Genomic DNA, 26,162 nt, shown 5'->3' on the forward strand with positions numbered 1-26,162 from the left:
GCTGAGCAGGAGAATGACAGCTGTTCTCCGCTCTGTGTGCGGAGACACAGCTGTCACAGCCCCATAGATCTCTATGGGGGAATCGGATGGGAACGGACCGTTGGTCCGTTCTCATCCGATCCCATCCGATCCGCTGGACGGATGGAAAATAGAGTTTTCATCCGTCCAGATTTGACGGATCGGATCGGATGTCAGCGGACATGTCTCCGCTGCCATCTGATGCCCCATAGGAATGCATGGGAGGACTGTTCAGATCCGCCAAAAAAACAGACAGGCGGATCTGAACGGTCCGCCTGTGTGAAAGGAGCCTAAGAATGTAAGCTCTAACGAGCAGGGCCCTCTGATTCCTACTGTATTAAAGTGTATTGTATTTGTACTGTCTGCCCTCAAGTTGTAAAGTGCTGTGTAAACTGTCGGCGCTATATAAATCCTATATAATAATAATAATAAAACAGGAATTTATTAAATCAAAAATTGTCAATTGTACTTCAACAAACCAAATGTAATTCAGTTTGCATTTACATCTGATTTAGGATTTATGTTCTTTTTCAATGGCTGAGTTTTTTTTTGGAAGATGTAATTGTTTTTATTTCATTTTTTTAACATAAAAAGGTTGAACTTGTATGACGTTTGTCTCCTTTGTTCTAATTATGTAAGTAAGTGTAGTGGAGTGAATGTAGCGTTTTTATTGTGCATGTCTACATTTGCGTCACTGGAGTCATCCAGTGGGCTCAGTCTCTGTAGTGGACGGGAAACCTGAGACTCCTCTTATTCACAGGTAAAGCTGGGGCGGTAATTGATTTTTCTACACGGATTTATGTGTGTTTATTTGCTGCAGCTGCTTTGGAAAATGGGAACCGTCATCCTAATTTGCCTGAAGACTTAAGCTGTTACCTATAAAAGTCCGGCAATGCGTTGTTGGTAAACTCAAGCGTTATGATGGTTGCAGAAAGTGTGCTTGTATTCATGTCCTTAGCCCTCATCATGGTGGCCGCTTCAGCCAATGTGACCTTTAGCTGCTTCAAAGACACCATGAGCTATTTGTCGGATCTTAACAGCGATGTACCCAAAGCCTACGCCATGATGAGTAAGTACACTCTTTTATTATTCTCTTTGGACATATTTAAGAGCAACTCCAAGCAATGGGCAATGCAAGTCCTGTTCGTCAAAACTTGGATTAGCCCTTTCACTGCTCAAGCTGCTATTGGTTTTTTTGCACACGTGTTTAAAAAAATAATTTTAGGCCTGAAAATTAGTTAAAATCCTCAAACATCATACAGTATATGCAGAGATCTAGACCAAAAACAAAAATAAAGGACCAAGAGAGGTCCCAAAAAAGCGGGACTATACCGGCATTAGAATGGTTGTAGGGATACAGACACAACACCACTATGTATAAAACATATTCATTTTATTAGAAAAGGATAAAAAACAGATATAACACCAAGACATACATACAAAACCTAAAAAAAACCTAAGACGGGCTTATCCAGGGACTGCATATATATTGGGATTCATCGGTGTGGTATATTGTTATCGATTTCAAGTAATCACACACACACGGACCTATATACCAATTTTAGGTTTTGTATGTATGTCTTGGTGTTACATCTGTTTTTTATCCTTTTGTAATAAAATGAATATGTTTTATACACAGTGGTGTTGTGTCTGTATCCCTACAACCATTCTAATGCCGGTATAGTCCCGCTTTTTTGGGATTTCTCTTGGTCCTTTATTTTTGTTTTTGGTCTATAGCTCTATGGGGATGATGGCATAATTATCACGGTACCCTTTTTTGGTCTATATGCAGAGATCCTTGAGAAAAAAATGGTGGTAGCTCCAATTTTTTTTTTGTCATAATATTAGCGCAACTGTTTATCAAGCGTAAATTTTCAGTAAAATTAAAAACCACACTCGATTTTAGGGCACACAAATGCAATTTATTAACAAACTTCTGGATGAGCGGAGTATATAGATACCAAACATAACAAACCTTAATAAGGAGTTCCGCCACCCCCCCCCCCCCCCAGCAAAAAAACTAAAATTCAGCCTCTACAAATACTGTAAATATTGCCAACTAACAATCAAATATTATAGTGAATGAATGAAAACTAGCAGCTGCTGTTGCAAACCTGGTGGTCAGACTATATTATAAAATCCGCAAGAGTGGTATGCTCTATATGCAATCAACAGTGCTTGCTCTAAAAGATGTATAAAAACCATCAACCCACCCAAATTATGCAAATAAACAGTATGATAATTAAATCATGCGTGAGAAAAGTAATAAATGATTAATGCTTGTGCAACAAAAGCAATGTGTGACCCCTAAAACCCAGGGCACACAAGCTTAAATTAATGTCCAGTGACAACAGTCCCAACAGTAATCCTCCGTATTTGTCAAGAGGAACAGAATAGTCTTCCTGCCAGAGTGAATCGATGCATCCCAAAAGTGAATCCTACTGGCAAGAAAGGTAAAACCCTGTATGGATAGTGAGTGTAAAAATCCCCACTTACCAGACAATGTTGATCCTCCTTACCATATGGCAAGAGGCCGGGGAAAACTTTGATGGTCTCTGTGACCAGGTTGTAGTCTCCAGCCAGTCTTCCAGTTCACCTTCCTCACAGTGATAAAGAACTCCTAGATGAATGTAGGGGAGGGGAAACAAAAACGTAGGGCAAACTTCCTCATAGCGTAAAAAAAAAAAAGTATGGTAGTCTTTATTTAAAGCCCCTGAGTAAAGGCTAAGCTTAAAAAGGTAAAAACTCTCCCTTGCGGACTCCTGCACTGTACATTGGGAGCAATGTAAGTCGGACCCACCAAGTGATGGCGTGCATTCCACCTACAACCAAGTGCGTCACAACGTGCGTCCCAGCTTGACACGTTTCGTCATCAGCGTGACGTCTTCAGAAGCTGGAGGTCACGCTACGCACTCACTATACAAATCTTTGCCGCCACGCCCAGAGTCCATCCCTCTCCTATTACAGAAAGAAGGAAAAAACAAGCAGATCCCATGGCACTATCAGATGTGGGAGGCATTTATCAGAAGACAATAGGGCATTTGCAGCAGCGATCTATGTGGTAAAGAGTCTCAGGAATGCATATAAAAAATAAAATTAAAAATTATGCATATAACAAAATATAAAAACATATAAAAATGTAGATATATGTGTTACTCAAGTATCTTCAATCGCAGTTCCCTAATTAATATACACCTACCCATTGTTAGGCTGGTCCTCATTCCAATAGCCACCTAGTGGCCATAAAGTGGGATAGTTACACTCTATTCTCTGCACTACCCAATGGGCAAAAGAATATGTTGAAAATATATCAAATTATAAAAATATATATTGAAAATTTTATTTGTTTAATCCTAATATGCAATAAGATCTGCCTGGTACAATAAACATAACAATAATGTTAAAAATTAGATATAAAACAATTTATGTCCATATCTATTTTCATCACCTGAGGGCTCATTGTGCATAATTCATAAATCCAGCGGGACTTATTTTGTGATACTGCCTTGCGCATATCGTTACCCCTCCAATGTTGATCTATTTTGTCTATTGCGCAAAATGTAAACAGACTAGGGTCCCTATTGTGTTTGAGCCTAAAGTGATTAGAAACACTGTGCTTCCTAAATCCCTTCTTAATGTTGTTGAGGTGTTCACCCATTCTCACCGACAGCCTTCTTGTAGTGAGGCCCACATATTGAAGACCGCATTGACAAGCATTGACAAGAAAGAAGGTAGGTGACATGGGTTCTCTGACAGGTTATAAGCTTTCTGATGGAATACTGCTCAAGAGTGACATTGGATTGAAAGAACATAATATTTTCTAATTCTGTCCTTTACTATTCTACATGGTTTACACCTACTGCAAGTATAGAACCCTTTGTGATCCATAAAGGTCGCTAGCTTTTTTGGGGGGTCTGGTACATTTAGCACCGGTCTATCTCTCAGGTTTGGTGCCCTACAGTACACAAACCGAGGTTTGGTGGGTAAAATACCTGCCAGTATATCATCTTGCAATAAAATGGGCCAGTGTTTACGCAAGATTTTTTCAAATTCCTTATACAGTAGATATTATTGTAATTAGTATGGTCCCTCCCCCCCCCCCCCCCTTGACTTTATCCCTCAGCAATACTGTTCTGTCCTGTAGTGGCTGATTTTATATCCTTATTCTCTAGATCTGTCAATAAGAAAATCGGCTTGATGACTAAATTCAGCCCCCTCTTTACAGTTACGTCAGAGTCCCTTCAGTTGTCCTTTTGGTATTCCCCTTAGCCACTGCGGGTGAGGACAGCTGTGTGTCGGAATGAACCCATTCCCATCTGTGGACTTAAAAATTTTTTTTTTTGTATAATCTATTTCCTTTTTTTTTATACAGTCAGATCTAAAAAGTTGACTTGTTCACAGTCCCAAGCCCCTGAGAACACAATGTTATAAGCATTGATGTTAATATCCTCCAGGAACACTTTCAAGCCCTCTTCAGCGCCCTTCCACTCTTTAAACACATCAGCTATATACCTTTTGTACATTATCAGTTCCTTCCTCGATTTCCCAAAGATCTTCTCATATTCCCCTTTGATGAGAAAGATATTTGCCACATTGGGCACATACTTTGCACCCATGGAATCGCCCTTATTATGACGATAATAGGACCCGTTATGCCAAAAATAATTACTACTCATGGCAAGTTCCAGAGTCTCCACTAATAAGGTCTGCTGATCTAACTCGCATTCAAACCTCTCCCTTAAGGCCCATTGTACGGCTCCTAATGCATCATCCTGGCCAATGTTTGTGTAGAGGGACTCAACATCAACAGTGGCCAGGATTACGTCATCCTCAAACTGGGCATCCTCCAGCATATCATTTAATTGTTTACTGTCCCGCAAATATGCCGGGTTTTGCTGGGCTAGGGGTTGCAGGTATAAATCCAAGTATTCCCATATTCATGAGAAAAGGCAATTAATACTGCTGATTATGGGCCTACCTGGTGCTGCGGTTTGGTTTTTGTGAACCTTAGGGATCTGATAAATAACTGGTAGCTTAGGAGCTTCTGGTATGATGTATCTATACTCCTTTTTATTCAAAATACCCTTATGTGCTTTTTTAAAGCTATACACATACTGTAACTGCTGACTTTCAATATTAGGACACTCACCTATCCACGGATCCCAAAATGTCCACACCCCAGCCTATTCTTCAATCGGCTCTCGGGTGCTGCCACCGCCATTCATTGTAAGGGAAACCACAGTGAAGCCTTGCGGCTTCACAGGCGGTTCCCTACTGCACATGCCCGAAGTGCTCTGCACATCGTTAATGGCCCGGTGGCGGGGGAAGTAGGAAGGGGCCCCCCTAAAGGTGCAAAATGTGGCAACAGACGGGGGAGGAAGCAAACAAGGGAGCTTCCCCTTTTGGGTGGAGCTCCCCTTTAACCACTTTAAGACCAGACCTTTTTATTGGCGCTTTTTTGTTTAAATGTAAAAATCTGCATTTTTTGAAAGAAAATTACTTAGAACCCCCAAACATTATAAATATATATATATATTTATTTTATTTTTTTTAAAGCAGAGTCCCTTGAGATAAATTGATGGCTGTTGCAATTTTTTATGTCACATGGTATTTTCGCAGCAGTTTTTCAATACAAAAATACACTTTTTTGAATTTGAATGCACAAACACAATAATAATACCAAATTATTTTATCAAATGTAAAAGATGATATTACTCCATCTAAATAGATACCAAACATGTCACACTTTATAGCTGCGCATGACCATACTACAGCTACCAACAGCGTAAATTTTACTATCCATAGACAACCCTTTTAAAGTCTTTACAGGTAACCACTTTATATTTACTGAGGAGGTCTGGTGCTAGAATTACTACCTATGATCTGACGTTCGCGGTGATACCTCACATTTGTGGGACGATCGATGTTTTCGATTGGTGTGACTGTGATCAAATGCTTTTCATTTTTAAAAATTGCACTGTTTACATCTGTGGAAACTGGAAGTGATGTATGCATATCGCTTCTGGGTTCCTATATCATAGAGGCGAACAAATTTGTTCTGGCTGGCTGCTACTGCCAGGGAAGTAGCAATCTGTGCCTAAGTAGCTACTATGAAGGGCAGGGGAGACATTGGGGGCCTAATAGACCCCTGATGTCTCCATAAAGAATACCTGTCACCTGACCAATGCTATTACATAGGTGCTTATTTTACCCCCCCCCCCCTGTGATAACAATAAAGTTGAAAAAAAAAAGTTAAAAAATAAACATAATGTATTAAAAAACTAAAAAAAAATAAAACCTAATATTCGTTGCCCTGCACACACCCACAAATACAAAAGCAAGTGCGCATGTTTATGCAAACCACAGTTGAACCACATATGTGAGATATTGCTACAAACATCAGATTGAGAGCAATAATTATAGAGCCCTTATTTACAGTTAACTCTAAACTGGTGAGGAGTAAAGACTTTTAAAGCATCGCCTAAGGAGATTTTTGGTTACCATTGTTTTTTGCAATATTGCGGGCACATGCAATTTTTAAAACTTGACATGTTTGGTGTGTATTTACTCGATCTAACCCCATCTTTTATATTTTACCACAAAACTGGGTATTAGATTTTGCATCCACAACATCTGCATATCACAACAAAACACTTACAACAAGGCTGTATGTGTCGAGGGTTATTAGTGCCTCTGATGGAGCAAAATCTTGAAGCACCAGAACACACAAGGAATAATAAAAAAAATATGTATATAATATGTTTATTAGACCTACAGTAAGGCTCGGTTCACACTGATGCGATGCGGGAAGGCTGCGAATTCGCAGCCTGTTCCCGCATCGCACACGCACCCCCGGCAGTTCACACTGCCATATGCGATCCGCTGGGGGTGTCAATGTAATCTTAACGACACCCCCAGTTTGATCGCATATCGCAGTGCGATCGTGCAGTTCGCACAGGATCGGATCGCACAAGTGTGAACCGCTGTGCGATCCGATCCTGATGCGGCAGCAAAAATGCCTCCTGTGCGTGTTTGCTGCGGGTGCGATGCGAATTTAGCCATACAAACTGTATGGCTAAACTCGCACCGCACAGCTGATCGCATGTCATGTCGGAGCAGTGCGCTCCGACATGACATGCGAACCCCGCACACGCAGTAGTGTGAACCGGGGCTAAAACCTTGGATTGCAAGCATAATTAGTTCTGGAAACATGCTTGTAATCCAAAGCACTCGTATATCAAAGCGAATTTCCCCATAAGAAATAATGGAAACTCAGATGATTCATTCCACAAGTCCTTCAGTTTATAGTCTATATACAAAGATTATAGCAATGTGATGGGTTGTGTAACCATAAAATGTCCATCCACAATATGCAGCCTTCCCAAAGGGATTAGAAGCAAAATCTAGCAGAGCTACAGAATATAAGAGAGATGAGAGGCGCATCTAAGTGTAGCAATATGGTTACATTTAATGAAGGTTCAACATTTAGCAACTCACATGGTTGATGATTAAAATAGGCACATCTAAGTATGCAGGCATCCGGGGTAAAGCTGTCCACATAGACCATCTTCTTAACCACCGGCTCTCACCTCTGTCAGTATGCAATCGTGACCGGGAAGAATAGCCTGCAGTAGAGTGATCTGAAAGTGAGGCTTTGAATCACTCATAGAGTGCAGCGGGGAAGGGATGATGAAGATGGCTGTGTAGAGGATGGTCTATGTGGACAGCTTTACCCCAGGATGCCTGCATACTTAGATGTGCCTATTTTAATCATCAACCATGTGAGTTGCTAAATATTAAACCTTCATTAAATGTAACAATATTGCTACACTTAGAGGCGCCTCTCTTCTCTTTTATACATGACGCTACTTGTATATCAAGACATCGCTTGTATATCAAGGCAAAATTTATTTTAAAAATTAGCTTGTCTTGCAAAGCGCTCTCAAACCAAGTTACTCTCAAACCAAGGTTTTACTGTATTTGGGTGTTTGCACTAAAATTCATTTTATTATATCTTTTGCTAAAAATATGTGTTTTGATAAATATTGTGCAACATGAAAAAATGCAACCAATATCTTTTTGTTTTCAAAAAAATATATAAATCTGATTGTTTTAAGTAATTTAAAAGCAAAAAATGCATATTTTAACATGTATGCAAATTGCTCTAGAACCGAAGCGGGTATCTCATACTCTATCCAATTAAAAAAAAAAAAAAGTTTTGGCTTTAGCTATACTTTTATTTTGCTTTTTTTTTCTTTTTTTTTCTTTTTTATAGACTCCAATGCAGACTTCACTGAAAGAGCAAAATTTTACAGAGATCTCCAGAAGTTTGATGAAAATTTACAGAAACTCTCAGATTTGCTCATTCCTAGTCCTAGAACAGAGTTGTAACTTATGTACAAGCAACTAGAGAGTTTACATCTAATAAGGCAGTGCTGAGTAGACCACTGGAATATATTTCCTGACACTGTACTATATTTTCCCCCTTTAAGATCAGGTTCATACCAGCCCTGTTGGGTTGTGTTGGGGAGTGTTGCTCAACGCAGTCCCAACACAAAGACAAGGCAAAGAGCCTTGCCCTGTATACAGTGGGAAAAATAATTATTTGATCCCTTGCAGATTTTGTATGTTTGCCCACTTACAAAGAAATTAAGGGTCTATAATTTTTACCATAGGTGTATTTTAAATGATAGAGACAGAATATCAACCAAAAATCCAGAAAAAACACATAAAACAAATGCTATAAATTAAGTTGCAGTTCAGTGAGTAAAATAAGTATTTGATCCCCAAGCAAAACAGGATCTAGTACTTGGTGGAGAAACCCTTGTTGGCAAGCACAGATGTAAGATGTTTCTTGTAGTTGGTGACCAGGTTTGCACACATCTCAGTAGGGATTTTGGTTCCCTCTTCTTTACAGATCTTCTCTAAATCCTTAAGGTTTCTTGGCTGTCTTTTGGCAACTCGAAGTTTCAGCTCCCTCCATAAATTTTATATAGGCTTAAGGTCTGGAGACTGACTAGGCCACTCTATGACCTTAATGTGCTTTTTCTTGCACCACTCCTTTATTGCCTTGGTGGTATGTTTTGGGTCATTATCATGCTGAAAGAGTCATCCATGACCCATCTTCAGTGTTCTGGCTGAGGGTAGAAGGTTCTCATCCAAGATTTTACAATACATGGCCCAGTACATTGGCCCCTCAATGCGGCAAAATCAGCCTGTATCTTTAGCAGAAAAAACAGCCCCAAAGCATCATGTTTCCACCTCCAAATTTGACTGTAGGGATGGTGTTCTTAGGGTCATATTAACCCTTTTCTCCCTCGAAACACAGCGAGTCGCGTTAATGCCAAGGAGCTCAATTTGGTCTCCTCTGACCACTGAACTTTCTTCCGGTCCTTCTCTGAATCATTTAGATGTTCATTGGCATGACTGTACATGTGCCTTCTTGATGAGGGGGACTCACCATGTTTGGAGGAAGAAAAATGCTGACTATGACCCTAAGAACACCATCCCTACAGTCAAGCATGGAGGTGGAAACATGATGCTTTGGGGCTGTTTCTCTGCTAAGGGTACAGACCAACTTTGCCGCATTGAGGGAGCCAATTAACAGGGCCATGTATTGTAAAGTCTTGGATGAGAACCTTCTTCTCTCAGTCAGAACACTGAAGATGGGTCATGGATGGGTCTTCCACATGACAATGACCCAAAACATACCGCCAAGGCAACAAAGGAGTGGCTCAAGGAGTAGCACATTAAGGTCATGGAGTAGCCCAATCTGTCTCTAGATCAGGGATCTCCAAACTACGGCCCTCCATCTGTTGTGGATCTACACGTTCCATGAGGCATTGTAAAACTCTGACATTCACAGACATGACTAGGCATGATAGGAATTGTAGTTCCTGAACAACTGGAGGGCCATAGTTTGGAGACCCCTGCTCTAGACCTTAATTCTATAGAAAATTTATGGAGGGAGCTGAAACTTCGAGTTGCCAAGCCACAGCCAAGAAAACTTAAGGATTTAGAGAAGATCTGTAAAGAAGAGAGGACCAAAATCCCTCCTGAGCAGTGACGGCTGGTGCTCCATCAGTCAGGGAGGGGGGGTGGCAGATGGATCTACCCCCCCCCATATCACTCCAGCCTACACCACCACATCTCTCCCGCCAGCCCGCCTGCCCGCCCGCCAGTTTACTTACCTTGTTCCTTCGGAATGACAGGCGGCGGCGGCTTCCGCCTCAGACTCCTTCATGTCCCTTCTCGGCGGCCGTCTCCTCCCACTTCTTGGCCAATAGGATGCCTTCTCCTTTCGGATAATCGGGAAACTGGTCTCAGGAGCCGCTTCCTGATTGGCCAGAAGGAGAATCAGCGTGGCAATAGCGAATATTCATTCACTATTGTCACACAACTGGGTGCTCTGCGCCCCAAGCCCACCCTTTTTTTAAGCCTATTAGAGCCTCTCGCTCTAATCAGGTGCTTAAAAAAAAAAAAAAACCCATTGGAATCCATGTGTCTGGCGCCCTGCATGTAGATTAGGGGGCCAAATGGATGGATAGGGGGGGGGGCATCCCTGCACCCCAAATGGACGGGCCACCACTGCTCCTGAGATGTGTGCAAACCTGGTCACTAACTACAAGAAACGTTTTACCTCTGTCCTTGCCAAAAAGGATTTCCCTACCAAGTACTAAGTCATGTTTTGCTTGGGGATAAAATACTAATTTTACTCACTGAACTGCAACTCAATTTATAACATTTGCATCATGTGTTTTTTTCTGGATTTTTGGTTGATATTCTGTCTCTATCATTTTTTGAATTACACCTATTATACAAATTATAGACCCTTCATTTCTTAGTAAGTGGGGAAACTTACAAAATCTGTAGGATATCAAATAAATATTTTCCCAACTATAGGCGCTGCATTGGTGTGTGCTGCGAAAAAATTATACAGGCATCCTTTTACTGCATCACAACCAGCTTCAGCCCATCCACAACACATCGCAGTGCATCTTCACATCATAGGGCAATACTCATGCATCGTTTACTATGTATTGCCATGCAGGGTAAGACAGTCATTAAGACCCTCCCCTTTAGGACTCCAGCCTCGTCCTTTGGCCCCTTGCGTTTTTTTCTTTGAAAGCTCAAAATAAGTTATTCTTCTACTGTAGCCCCTTTTATAATAGAGTTTGTGTTTCTAAGAGTTATTAAAACTTCATGGGCACCCTCCCCTCTGATGCTTTTGCAAATATATTTTCTTTTTACTTCTCCGAAGCGCTAAATAATTAAACATAACAAAGTTTTCATTTTACCACTTTCTCAGCAAAGGTTGCATACAGCCAGAGGTCTTAAAAACACATTTTGTGGGGAAATACCGGGAAATAGAGCGTCACTGAAAGGCAATTCCGTAGACCGATGCTCACTGCGTCGCTTGAAAGGCACCTCGTATCACGCATATAGTTATAAATTATCCAGGGCTAAAATGCATTTTCCAGATTCTTCTCAGCTGGAAAGTAAAGCTGCCGTTTACTTTGAAGCGAAATGTGACTTTTCCTCTTTTATTTCCTCTTGGAGAAAAATATAAAAGAGTTATTTAAAGGAAAACTCCTGTTTTAAAGGGAATGCATTTTTAAAATATAAAAAAAGTAAAAATATAAAAAAGAGCAGCTTCAAGTAAATAATTGTATCAGTGCATGATAAAGCGGAATTAAACTACACTATTTATTTTTTTCATTGGGCCCCCCCAGGAGCTGTTAACCATAATATGCTTGCAAATGGGGCCTAACCAGACTACCTGAGAATTGAGTAAACACACGTGGATACTATATTACAGGTATTGACTGTTAGAGTCGGTTTACACTAAGGCGACACGACTCTGCACAACTTCGGGGGCGACTTGTGCATTACCATGAACCACGACTTCGGAGCGACTTGCATGGACTTCACATAATGGAAGTCTATGCAAGACGCTCCGAGGTCGCCCCGAAGTAGTACAGGACCCTTTTTCTAAGTCGGAGTGACTTGTGTCGCTTCTATTAGAACGGGTTCTGTAGCGGTCAATGGACCGGGAGGGAGCGCGACTTGTCAGGCTGACAAGTCGCCTGACAAGTCGCGGCAGTGTGGACCGGCTCTTACGGCAATAGCAGCACATACTGTATTTTCCAGGTCATAAACTTCTTCAGGCTGAAGAGAGCACTTATTATCCACATGGCACTTTCCAGTAGTAATATCACAGCTATGGCACTACATACCACAGAATGCCAAGGGAGCGCTTCCCTACGAGGGGTCTATGGTATAGCTCAACCTTTCTCAAACTCTGTACACCAGAGAAATCCCCAAAATATTTGAGAACCTCTACTTAATCCAATTCATTGGGGGTCAATGGGAAAAAATATCCTTACATTTGGTGGCCAGGAGAAAGAATTCAACCAATGCAGGGTTAGTCAGAATGCCACCCTTAAAGTGTTACTAAGCCCACAACAGTAAAATCAGTCTGTATATACAGTAAAGCAAGCTTGTTATACCCTCTGTGGAACCTAAGGGATTAATCCTCTGCATTGTGTAAAAATACTGTTTGATCCTGTCTTCTCGGATCCTCCCCTTCTTCCGCTGTCCCCAAATCATCTCCTGAGCCTTGGGGGCAAGCTGCACATGCTCAAGTTGGTGTGTATTGCTAGAGAGTTTTTTTTATTTTCTTGGTAAAGTGCATGCAATCAGCACAGGGCCAATCAGTACTGTCCAGACAGAGGGTCAGGGGTTTTGCAGCTTCGTTGGTCAATCAGGGGAGAATGAAAACTCCTACAAGCTTTAACCACTTCAATACAGGGCACTTTCACCCCCTTCCTGCCCAGGCCAATTTTCAGCTTTTAGCGCTGTTGCATTTTGAATAAACCAAATTTATGTCATTTTTTTCCCCACAAATAGAGCTTTCTTTTGGTGGTATTTGATCACCGCAAGGTTTTTTCTTTTTTGCTAAACAAATTAAAAAAAAGAACAAAAAGTTTGAAAAAAAAAAACGTTTTTTTGTTTATGTTATACAATTTTGTAAATAGATACGTTTTTTTCCTGCACTGATGAGCACTGATGAGGCCGCACTGACAGGCACTGATGAGGAGGCACTTATGGGATGGCACTAATATGCGGCAGCCTATCAGTGCCCACCAATGCTGCATTTCAGTGCTTCCTATCAGTGCCACATATCAGGCCATTAAAGTCAATGGGGCCCAGCGCGAACTCGCGGTTCGCGGACTTTTGAGAAAATTTGCGGCTGACGTTCGCGAACCGCCCCGGCCAATGTTCGTCCATCACTACTCAACTGTCTTAGGTCTTCTTTGTCGCATTCCTCTTTATGATGCGCCAAATGTTTTCTATGGTTGAAAGATCCAGGCGGCAGGCTGGCCATTTCAATACCCGGATCCTTCTTCTACGCAGCCATGATGTTGTAATTGATGCAGTATGTGGTCTGGCATTGTCATGTTGGAAAATTCAAGGTCTTCCCTGAAAGAGGCGACGTCTGGATGGGAGCATATGTTGTTCTAGAACTTGGATATACCTTTCAGCATTGATGGGGCCTTTCCAGATGTGTAAGCTGCCCATGCCACACGCACTCATGCAACCCCATACCATCTGAGATGCCATCTTCTGAACTGAGTGCTGATAACAACTTGGGTTGTCCTTGTCCTCTTTAGTCCGGATGACATGGCGTCCCAGTTTTCCAAAATTTTGATTAGTCTGACCACAGAACAGTTTTCCACTTTGCCACAGTCCATTTTAAATGAGCCTTGGCCCAGAGAAAACACCTGCGCTTCTGGATCATATTTAGATTTGGCTTCTTTTTTGGCCTATAGAGTTTTAGCTGACAACGGTGAATGGCACGGTGGATTGTGTTCACCGACAATGTTTTCTGGAAGTGTTCCTGAGCCCATGTTGTGATTTCCATTACAGTAGCATTCCTGTATGTGATGCAGTGCCGTCTAAGGGCCCGAAGATCACCGCCATCCAGTATGGTTTTTCGGCCTTGACCCTTACGCACAGAGATTGTTCCAGATTCTCTGAATCTTTGGATAATATTATGCACTGTAGATGATGATAACTTCAAACTCTTTGCATTTTTTCTCTGAGAAACTCCTTTCTGATATTGCTCCACTATTTTTCGCCGCAGCATTGGGGGAATTGGTGATCCTCTGCCCATCTTGACTTCTGAGAGACACTGCCACTCTGAGAGGCTCTTTTTATACCCAATCATGTTGCCAATTGACCTAATAAGTTGCAAATTGGTCCTCCAGCTGTTCCTTATATGTACATGTAACTTTTCCGGCCTTTTATTGCTACATGTCCCAACTTTTTTGGAATGTGCAGCTCTTTTGAAATCCAAAATGAGCCAATATTTGGCATGACATTTCAAAATGTCTCACTTTCAACATTTGATATGTTATCTATATTATATTGTGAATAAAATATAAGTTTATGGGATTTGTAAATTAGTCCATTCGTTTTTTACTCACAATTTGCACAGTGTCCCAACTTTTTTGTAATTGGGTTGTATTTTGCCCTCTAGTCTTTACTATTGCTTTACAGTAAAATGGTAAAAAAAAAATCATTCATATCATGCTACTAACTCTGCCTAGTGGCAATGGCCCTGGGACTATGCAAGCACCATCAGATAGGAGGTCAATCAGCTACTAAAAGGGGCTACTAGCAACTTCTGAAGGAACCTTAGGGTTCCACAGAGCACTGTTAGAGAATGGCTGGTATAGCTTGTTCACACTGCAATCCCCAAATGTCTTTGCAGATATCTGGCTGCCAGTGGAAGCACAGAAAGCTGTCAGAGGAGACACCCTATGAGGGGAATCCTACTTTTTCCCTTCTTAACTGATACCTCTCCCTAACGCTACACCTACTCTCTCCCTAACCAGCAAGGGCTCTGTCCCTATCTTACTCCAACACTATGGGCACACAGAATGATGCAGAATTACACTATTTATGGAATTCTTAGTCAAAATGGCTGCCCAAATTTGTGGGACTTCAGTATCCAATAGGATTGCCGTCCTCTCCTAGATAGCTGCCTGGAGCCCATAGCCAGAGACAATTAGTCCCCAATGGGCTCCTACCAGCCTGAAGAAATGGTACACCTTCAGGTTTGAGGATATACTGTAGCCTCCACCTGCCTACATGCTAATTGCACTACATATTAGCACATTTTGGCAGACTTACCTGTCAAACAATGCCCTGCAGTGCTGTGCTGTCAGTTCCCCTGCTGTTCATGAGCACTTCCATCCCCACCTAGTCTTCCTTTGAGGTTCGATCTGTTTGGGTAAAACCACAATTCGACTGTCAGCAGCTGTACAGCTATCTGATTTCTTCCAAGCACACCTGGTACGTTCACCTCCCCCCTTGCCTTGCATGCCTACCCAGCCATTTTTCCTGGTCTCCGCACTCCCACCAGCGGACCTCCTGGTATACCCTTGGTGTGCTGGTGATGCGAACAAGCAGAGGGGGGCATCCTTTACAGTTTTTGGTCATGCCCACTCTACAGAATACTGGACGAACGTTGTAATGATTATGAAAAAATGTATGGATTTCAATGTCTCTCATGACCAGCTGGAACTATCTTGGTGGGTGCCACTGAGTAGAGGGGAAGGAGACCAGTGAACATCTATTTGTTGACCTTCCCTTTCTGCTAAGAACTTGGAAGTGACATGTAAAACATCCATTCTGGGTCTGGCTGTCATGATCTGTACTCCATTAGCTTCACTGGAGTCCAGGTGAGACATCAGGAGCCTAATAGTCTCCTGATGTCTCATTAAAGAGAATCTCTTACAAAAAAAAGTATCACATCTGCGCCTTATGTGATAAAAAAATAAGGTTTGTTAGAAAATAAATAAAGTTACACCCAAGCACTTGAATCATTCCCCCACCTCATCCCTCTTTCAAAAAAAAAAAAACTGAACCCCCTCCCCCCCCCACCACCACATACTTGCACATACAAATAAAAACTCACAAGTTGAAGGTGCCTATGCATGAAAATATAATTTAGTGTATTCCTTACAGTAATTTTGCACTTGACAAACCATTGAACTGATACTGCATGACATAAAAAATTCTTTGGGCCTATAATGATTTTCTAAACGTGTGCAAAAAACAAAATATTGTCTCAACCAGTGAAAGGATTTAAAGAATCTGCATATTCAATAAGTGAATTTTTTTCCATCCACAGCCCAATTTTTCCTTTTTATGAGGTGTGGAAAGGAGCTCTGCTCGGAGAAATAATAGATACAATACTCTCTTTTTTTTCATCTCTGTCACAGTTTTCTCGGTGATGGATCTCTCAGGAACTGCCCGGGATGTAGCCCCAGGCAGACAGCGTGTACTGAGATATTCTGCTGTAAAAAGTCATGTTTTAGTCAATTTATTTTACTACCTGACGTGGTGTGAAGGCGTATTTCATTTTCCTAAAAGGAAAGGGATATCTTCTTGGGTTGCTGTTTGCTCTGTTAAAAGGGGTCTTATTCTGTAAATGAGAGGGTGTGGGGGTGCTGATTCAGAGAGCTCCATTTGGACATATAATGGGTGCCTATAATAGGTGATCATACAGTATAATGACTGCCTACACCCATTATATGCTTAAATATAATGAGAACCTATAATGGGTGATCATATAATGAATGCCTACACCCATTATAAGCCTAAATGTAATGGGAACCTATAATGGGTGATCATAAAAAAAATATGTCTACACCAATTATATGCTTAAATATAATGAGAACCTATAATGAGTGATCATATAATGAATGCCTACACCAACTATAGCATTAAGGGTTGCACCGATATCGGTATTGGTGACAAGTACTTGTGAAAATGCTCATGTAGCACCCTCTTAGGTAGGTGCTAGAGAGAGTATAGTTTTGAATCCTTTCTGCCTACCAGAGCGATTGCAGGTAAATCTATATTCTTCTCTGCCTACCAGAGAGCAGGATCTGCTAATGAGGTCTGTTCAATGTGCTCATGTGCAACTCAGACTGTCTGCAGAATGTTTCACACTGGTCCAATAGGGAGGCATATTGGACAGTGGGAGGAAACCTGACAAATGAGTGCACAGGCATTTGGTACAGCCCTAGTGATTTGGCAGAGGAGAATGCCTTGGTGCATTCTGGGATACTGTATAAATGCCAGGAGCACATGTGCTCGGGGTCTTTCAGCTGGGGAGCGGAGTCCCGGAGGGAGGGGGCGGCCGCCTCCTCCTCTGTAGAGGTGCCATGTGGCCTCAGGTGATGGTCCTGAGGGCCTAAAGAGCTAGAGAGAAACTGAACCCGAAGGTCATGTAAAGCTGACTGGAAGGGTAGACACTGAAGGATCTGATTTGGCAGTACAGTGGGTAAAGATCTGGGTCAAAGGGCCTGACCTGAGGGGGACCACCCCTGCAGCTAGAAGAGTCAGTTGGCGGGTGTCAGTAAAGGGGATGCTAGAGAGTATCCTGAAGAGAATGTAGATCACCAAGTCTATTGCCGGAGAAAGAGCAAGGAGACCTAACCCTTTCCATACATGTGGCAGTGTGGTTTTAACAGTGAGACTGCTTCCACAAGCAACCTAGTGAGGCCAAGTGAGAGTTGTCCTTATCCAATGTAAATAGTTCCAGTTGGAGTATCCCATTATTCTCTTCTCCGATCCAAGTTCCACAATAAATACCAAAAACCAACACCCCTGGACTGTTTTTTGAGTACCAAGCCATTGGGAGTAAGAATGAATGTGTGAACTGTACCCTAAGTGACTGTTTGCTGGTAATCAGAAGAGACCCAACAGGTCATCATACAGCAAGCCCTGCGGGGACAGTGCTACACTCAGATGCCCGAAATTGATACCTTTGAAATACTAAATGAATGGGCTCGAATCACACGGCAAAGAGTCACATGCAATTTTTCCCATGGCTCCAATGTGAACCTAGAAGCAGAGATGGCAAGAGTGTGTCCCCACCTACTTCCTTACTGACCACCGTTGGGCTCTCCGGGTTGGGAGCGCTGGAGAACTTGCATGGGTGGGCTGGAGAGGTCCCAGTGGGGGTGTGAGCTGGGTACCATGGACCATGTGTATGGGTCCTCAGGCTGGTAAATGACAGACCTAGGATGTGACCTTAGTGCATGTTAGGGAGGAGAGGGGCGGACTGACTTTTACACTGGGCGGGTCACCTGTATGTACACCTCGGGCTCCGGCTCTTCTGCCTCCCCTTGTCTCCGCTGACCCCTGCCACTTTGAATGGAACATGGCTTACTTCCCTCCAAGGGGAGTGTAGCCTAGCCTGACCTCTCAGCATCACTATTAACCCCTTACTGCGCCCACTCCATTCCATAAAGAATACCTGTCACATGCCTATTGCTGTCACAAGGTTGTTTACATTCCTTGTGACAACAATAAAAATGATAAAAAAAACTAAAGCAACAGTGTAAAAAAAAGAAGAATAATTTAAAAAAAAATTTTTTTAGTAACCTCTCCTTTGACACGCATGTCGGTCCCGCACGCACACAAACAGTGATTGTCCAAAACATGTGAGGTATCACCGCAAACATCAGATCATGGATAGTAATTCTAGCACCAGACCTCCTCTGTAATCTAAAGTGGTAACCTATAAAGGCTTTTAAAGCTTCACCTATGGATAGTAAAATGTACGTAGTTTGTCGCTGTTGCATATGCAATGTTAAACGTGACATGTTTGGCATATATTTACTCAGCATGACATCATCTTCTATATTTTACCAATAATTCGGTTATGAATTGTGGTTTTTTTTTACATTAAAATTCAAAAAAGTGTATTTCTTCCTATAAAATTGCATTTGAAAAACCATTGCACAAATACGGTGTGACATAAAAAATTGCAAAACCCACTATTTGATTCTCTATGGCCTCTGCTTTAAAAAAAATATATGATTTTTGGGGGTTCCAAGTAATTTTCTAGCAAAAAAAAAAAAAACCTGGTAATTACATGTGAACAAAAAAGTGCCAGAAAAATCCTGGTCTTCAAGTGGCTATAAAGGGTGATCATATAGTGAATGCCTTCATCAATTATATGATTAATTCTAAAGGTTGCCTATAATTGGCGATCATATAATGCAGGGGTCTTCAAACTTTCTGAAGAAAGGGCCAGTTTACTGTCCTTGAGTCTTTAGGGGGCCGGACTGTGGCCAGTGGGATTTCCCTGAGGAAGACACGTGGTCCCTGTGTCGTCACGCGTAGGGGAGGGGCAAAGTCTCTGTTGGTGTTGGTGAATACATACAAGCTAGGTACGCTGATATATATGAGTGCGTCGGTGGGATGATATATTGAACCGATCATCTGTATACCTGTAGACTGCATTATCATCTTTATAGACTGGTGCGCTCTAGCACCAGACTCATGTGAGTGTTTTTAAACTATTTTAAATAAATTAGCCTTTTACAAATGTTATTTGCACCATGGTTTTCTGTTTCTTCCCCACATATGACAACTGCTGAGCTCATCACCCCAAAGTGGGAATCTATTGTCCGGAGGGATAATCCATATTTTTCCAATTGGGAGTAAATGTTGTCTTTGACCTTGCTTAATTGCTAGGTCACACTGAATAAGGTGAGCACCCACCCCACGGGGAAGGGGGGGGGGGGTCACAGGAGTGGAGGTGACACACCAGACAAGCCGTTTTCATCTACGGATTGTCGATTATAATATTTCTTTGATGGATCACTGGTGATTGGGACTGCTAATTCAATTGATATCATGGAATCACTAAAATATATTGCGGATATTTTGGACTTATTTCTAGTGATATCACATCAATCTTCACGGATCCATTGAGATTTGTCACTATTTGCATGTCACAATTTTATGCTATTATTGAATAATTTGGGTATAATTTATGTGGTCATTAATGTCTTGGCACTATATTTGGCACTTTAGACACGGAAATATTTTGGCTTTTTAATAAATGATTTATTTTATATTATTTTACGCAGCATTTTTATATTCATTTTTTGGGATTAAAAAATTGCCATGGTGTCAGTGAGACCACGGTTTTAGTGGAAGGAATAGTTCTCTATCAATGGTATCAGTGAAAGGAATGGTGACCCATTGTTAGTTTTAAAGGAAGGAATGGTGCCCTATTGTTAGCAATCAAGGAAAGAATGGTGCCCCATTGTTGGTGTCTATGGGAAGAATGGTGCCCCAACATTGGTGTCTGTTGGTTTAAAATGGTTCCCCTTCATTGGTATCTGTGGGAGGAGTGATACCCTATCATTGGTGTCTGTGGGAGGAGTGATACCCTTTCATTAGTGTCTGTGGGAGGAGTGATACCCTATCATTGGTGTCTGTGGGAGGAGTGATACCCTTTCATTAGTGTCTGTGGGAGGAGTGATACCCTATCATTGGTGTCTGTGGGAGGAGTGATACCCTTTCATTAGTGTCTGTGGGAGGAGTGATACCCTTTAATTGGTGTCTGTGGGAGGAGTGATACCCTATCATTGGTGTCTGTGGGAGGAGTGATACCCTTTCATTAGTGTCTGTGGGAGGAGTGATACCCTATCATTGGTGTCTGTGGGAGGAGTGATACCCTTTCATTAGTGTCTGTGGGAGGAGTGATACCCTATCATTGGTGTCTGTGGGAGGAGTGATACCCTTTAATTGGTGTCTGTGGGAGGAGTGATACCCTATCATTGGTGTCTGTGGGAGGAGTGATACCCTTTCATTAGTGTCTGTGGGAGGAGTGATACCCTTTAATTGGTGTCTGTGGGAGGAGTGATACCCTATCATTGGTGTCTGTGGGAGGAGTGATACCCTTTCATTAGTGTCTGTGGGAGGAGTGATACCCTTTCATTAGTGTCTGTGGGAGGAGTGATACCCTTTAATTGGTGTCTGTGGGAGGAGTGATACCCTATCATTGGTGTCTGTGGGAGGAGTGATACCCTTTCATTAGTGTCTGTGGGAGGAGTGATACCCTTTCATTAGTGTCTGTGGGAGGAGTGATACCCTATCATTGGTGTCTGTGGGAGGAGTGATACCCTTTCATTGGTGTCTGTGGGAGGAGTGATACCCTATAATTGGTGTCTGTGGGAGGAGTGATACCCTATCATTGGTGTCTGTGGGAGGAGTGATACCCTATCATTGGTGTCTGTGGGAGGAGTGATACCCTTTCATTAGTGTCTGTGGAAGGAAAAGGGCCCCATCGTTGCTGTCTGTGTGAGGACTAGTACCCCATCACTTGTGTCAGTAGATGGCGTGGTGCCCCAAGGGCCAGATAAAGGCAAGCAAAGGACCACATCTAGCCTGCGGGCTGCAGTTTGGAGACCCCTGATATAATGAATGCCTACACCAACTATATGATTAAAAATAACGGGTGCCTATAATGTGTGAGCATATATTGGTTGCCTACGCCAATTTTATGATTAAATATAATGAGTGCCTAAAATTGGGGGATCATTTAACCAATGCCTATACCTATATGATTACATATTATGGGTGCCTATAATGGGCGATCAAATATATAGTACCTACACTAATTATATTATTATATATAATTGGTGCCTATGATGAGTGATCATATAATGGGTACCTACACACCTATAATACGTTTTGAAGAAAGTGATATTCTGTAAAGAAGATAGGAAATAAAGAGAGAAATCATTTTATTTTAAAAGTGATAGTAAAGGTTTTTTTTTTTTTTTTTTTTTTTTTTTTTTTACTAACAAACGTGTTATACTTACTTGCTCCGTGCAAGTGCTTTGCACAGAGCAGCCACTATCCTCTTTTTCCGGGGTGCCCTGGCGGCGCTCCTGGCTCCTTCTCTTCATCTGGTGCCCCCACGGGGAGCCGCTGTCCATGGGGGCACCCATGCGGGCGCACTCACGAGTCCCACTGCTGCGTCTGGGTGAAATACATACAGCAGATGAAATACATGTATAGGAGCTTTTTGTCTTACGAAAGATTTGTATTTAACAATAGTTACAGTAAAACATGGTATTTATGTCCATCCAATTGTATGATTTACTCAGTCACACAGCACAGCCCTGGCTTGCAAGGGAGGGTATTTGACTTTTCTCTGCTTCAGTTAAAGCATTTGTTACCACAGCATTTCATTTTCCTGATATGTGGCTGCTGTACCATGTACTTGCATGAGAACGTTTCCTGTTCTCTTTGTATTGCTTCATTTATGTGAAATCCCTGGTGTTCCTGCTACTCCTCTGCTTTCCTATTACAACTGACCACACTAAGCAGGAGAGCACACTGTGGTTAGTTCTCTAGCTGTGCTGGGAACTCAGTATGCTCTCCTCCAATGATCAGACTTGTCTTGACACGCCCCTGCTGTGCAGCCATTCACTGGAAAGCTCAGTGTCTTGCTGTCGTCCCCCCCCCCAAGCTCTTATGTAGCTGAGAACAGAGGGAATGTGATCACTTATAAAAAAGGGAAAAAAGGTATTTTTAATATATTTTTTTTATATATCTATACACATGTTTTGCATTTCTGTTTCAAACAATTTTATTGGAGAATTCAAATGCAATACAATGCTTGATATACAGAATACAATGGAAGAAATGCAGTAACAAAGTGTAATTAACATCTGCGACTTCAGATAAACCGTGCCAGTTGGCAGGCAAATGGGGCGATAAAACAGGTGATCTAGAGGGAATGATGGCGGGTGCGGCCAACCCACAGGCACCCCATAAAGGGAGCTCGCTGTGCCCGGGAGGGGAAGCACAACCAACAGTCAATCGTTTTACAGAGAGGGAATATTACAAAAGTTCTCAAGACCATGTGGGAAGAGATATGGGAAAGAGAGGAACTTCACGGTCATGGACCGAGACAGGAGAGTGAAAGGTTGCAGGCGGCTGAAGAGAGAGGGATCACTTAACTCATTAACCATAAAGCTGTAGATAAAACAACAGGGGCTGATCGGGACTGGAACGTTGTAGGTGCTACTGCATGTGTATGCATAATGAAAGAGGAAATGTAAGGAGAGAAGAAACAAAGGAAGGAGGGTGATGAGAGGGGAGGAGTGGAAGGGGAAAGAAGGATAGATAGGGGGGGGGGGGGGGGGGAGTGAGTCGCCGGGGGGGGGGGGGGAGCGGGTACATAATGAGTAGATTCATTCAATGTACAGTAATGGTTTAGGGCATTAAAAGCGAATTGTCAAAATTGGGGGGGGAAGTTACATACATAGTTACATACATAGTAGTTGAGGTTGAATAAAGACAATAGTCCATCCAGTTCAACCTGTGTAGGTGTGTGTGACCGTAATCATCTCTCATACCCCTGAATGTTCTGATCCTTGAGATGTACGTCCAAGAGTCGTTGGAAGAAAGTAGTCATACTTCCCGCAGAAACCACCTCTTGTGGTAGAGAATTCCATAATCTTGTAGCCCTAACAGTAAAGAACCCCCCCCCCCCCCCGCGTTGCCTGAGGTTAAAACGCTTCTCCTCTAATTGCATTGTATGCCCTCAAGTCTTCATCCTTGCGACTAAATAGCTTTTTTTTCTATGCTGAGATCACCATTGAGGTATTTGTAAATTGCTATCATGTCCCCTCTCAGGCGTCTCTTCTCCAGGGAGAATAAATTAAGCGATTGTAGACACTCTTCATAATTAAGGTCCTCCAATCCCCTAATTAGTTTAGTTGCTAGTTGCTAGTTAGTAAAGTGATCTACCCAGAGTCAATCAAATTTCTCAATCTTGTCCGTCAAGACAGCGTCAATTTTGGCATGAATCATAGCATTGGTGATTCAGTGTTTTACTTCAGGTAAAGGCAAGTGTGGGGATTTCCAAGCCTTTGCAATGGTTTGTTTAGCTGCTGTCATGATCTGCAAGAAGAACAATTTGTGTCGAAATTTAGAGACGTTGTCTGGTTTCATATTCAAAAGGGCCAGAGTGAGGTCGGGTGTGATGGACGCTTCCATAAGGGTGGAGAGAATGTGGAAGATGGCCTACCAAAATTTTTCGCACTATAGGACACGACCACCAGATATGCATGTGTGTACCTGTGTCTGGGCAGCCCCTAAAGCATACTGCAGGATATGAGGGTAAGCATTTCGCGATGCGTGCAGGTACCAGCGCATTATCACTTTGTAATTTGTTTCCGAAGCTACTTTATTTTGTGAAGCCGCCTTCGTCGTCTGCCAGATTTTGGACCAGTCTTCAGGATCTAGCGAGGTCTCTAAATCTTTTCCAAATGTTTTGCATTTCATTTCTATTTTAAACTGAGTGGGCTGTTTTACGAGGTGATCGTTTACAATCACTTAAAGTTACACTTGTCCCACCCCCAGACTGTGACTGGACAGTAAAAGGAGAAGCAGTTGACTGATGAGCTCATCTCTCTGTCACTCTGCTCCAGATGAGCACTGCATCATAACTGCTGCTTCTCCTTCTACCAGTCAGAGTTCTGCTGTACAGGTGCTTGCATGGTTTGCAATGAAAAAAAAACATGTAACAATAACATAGACACAGAGTGAACATGATGTATGTTCTTCTTGCAGTGTACGATGCTGTGGGAAAACCAGGAAGCAGCTTACTGACCGGAAATGTGGACAGACTGGGGTCGTATAGTGAGTGCCTCTCAGTAGAAGATCCTCAGGAGAACTTCAAGGGGGAATACTGCAAACTGCATGTGGAGCAGGTATGGTTATTCTTGCTTGATAACAGTTACACTAGATTTGTGTGATGAAGAGGATAATGTAGACTAGTTACTGCAAGATCGCATTCCAGTCCATAACAACCTAGTGATCCAGCCAGTAACACGCTTTCTGTCTTAGAGTGTTTCTGGTCAGTATGGATGAACAACAGAGACACCTTTGGACAACAGCATGGTTAATATGTGAAGAGAGTAGTGTTAGATTCCCTAGAAGATTTAAATATATATGTGTTCTAAAGACGATTCCGAACAGGCATACAAGGTGGTAAGTGCAAGGAGGTGTATACCACCTCCTGGATCTCTCACTTTTATTATTGGTTCCCCTGGCTCTGACAGCATGGATCCAGCACCCCAAAGAAGAGATTTGATAAAGGAGCGTGCATGCTCAGTGAGAGCCTCGCGCATGCTCGGAAACGCGTCGTGCCTCCACCAGTGGACCACACAGCTGAGAGCCGGAAGCAGCCTATCTCCCCGCTGAAGATACCATGCTGGACAGAGATAGAAGACACATTCACATCACAGAACTCTAATGTCGGTTTTCTACAAGCCGCTGTAGCAGCCTCATCTGCAAAGAGCTTCACCTTATTCCTCCTACTTAATGTGAGCTTTTATATGTGCTATGTACCTTGGATTATGAAATACTACACTCAGAGGCGCTCTCCTATTTCTTTCTTTATTTCATATGGACCTGTGAGCTGCCTTCACTCTGGAGGAGATGCCTTAGCCCTAGTGTGGATCACTGACTTTTTACAGTCTACCATTGGCTCCTTGAACCATCCATGGTTTATTTATGTATACTTTTCATTGCATTTCAATTGAATTTTAGTTAATTTTACCAGTTATTATTTGATGAGCGCCAGCTGTCTATGTATAGCTAAACCAAGAGGATGAATATGTTACCATATATAAATAAAACATTCATAGGGTGATCAGATGTGTATCACCTGTAAACAAACCTGACTAATAGTGATCAAATTTGTTGCCACATGTAAATGCAATAAATAAAAAGTCATGAAATAAGTCCCAAGTAAAAACAAGGAAACATGTGAATCCAAAGTCAAGGTGACGGTGAACCGTGACAGGAATCCCCACACCAAAGACCAATAAATGTGCTCACCGGAGGGTATGGACCCAAAATACCCTATAAGATATGGGCCATACAAACTGGTATTACTGTAAACTCCCAAAAAAGAGACTGGAACACCGGATGTTCAGGAAGGTAGCCAGAGCGTCTCAATCTCAAATCATTGGCAGCTTGCTATGATTATGTCTGTTTAGAGGAAACGCGTCAGCCTTCATTTATGCCATCATGTTTCTGTATTTCATGCCTATGTCCTTTGGATGCTTGTAAGTGTATCCTTGGCTTTTTAACAATAAAAGGTTTTAGCAGTTTTACACTATGTCAGTTTTGTCTGGCTTGTTCCTCCATGTATGACTGTGTGAGATCCACGGCTTCCAGTTGAGACACTCTGGCTACCTTCCTGAACATCCGGTGTTCCAGCCTCTTTTTGGGAGTTTACA

At 42.2% G+C, this 26,162-nt stretch overlaps 1 protein-coding gene across 1 annotated transcript in view; it reads left to right on the forward strand.

Moving 5' to 3' along the window:
- Window positions 1–936: 936 nt before the first annotated feature.
- Window positions 937–26,162, forward strand: part of LOC309552182 (O-acyltransferase like protein-like) — a gene marked incomplete at its 5' end in the record, with an annotated part of 137,390 nt that continues 112,164 nt past the window's right edge. The window contains 2 exons of the mRNA XM_082252995.1: window positions 937–1,087; window positions 24,487–24,626. Of these exons, the coding sequence (XP_082109121.1) occupies window positions 937–1,087; window positions 24,487–24,626 (291 nt within the window). The remainder of the gene's footprint in view (window positions 1,088–24,486; window positions 24,627–26,162) is intronic.

The sequence above is a fragment of the Pelophylax lessonae genome (genome assembly GCF_965119305.1).
Source record: "Pelophylax lessonae genome assembly, chromosome: 1".
Taxonomy (NCBI): Eukaryota; Metazoa; Chordata; class Amphibia; order Anura; family Ranidae; genus Pelophylax; species Pelophylax lessonae.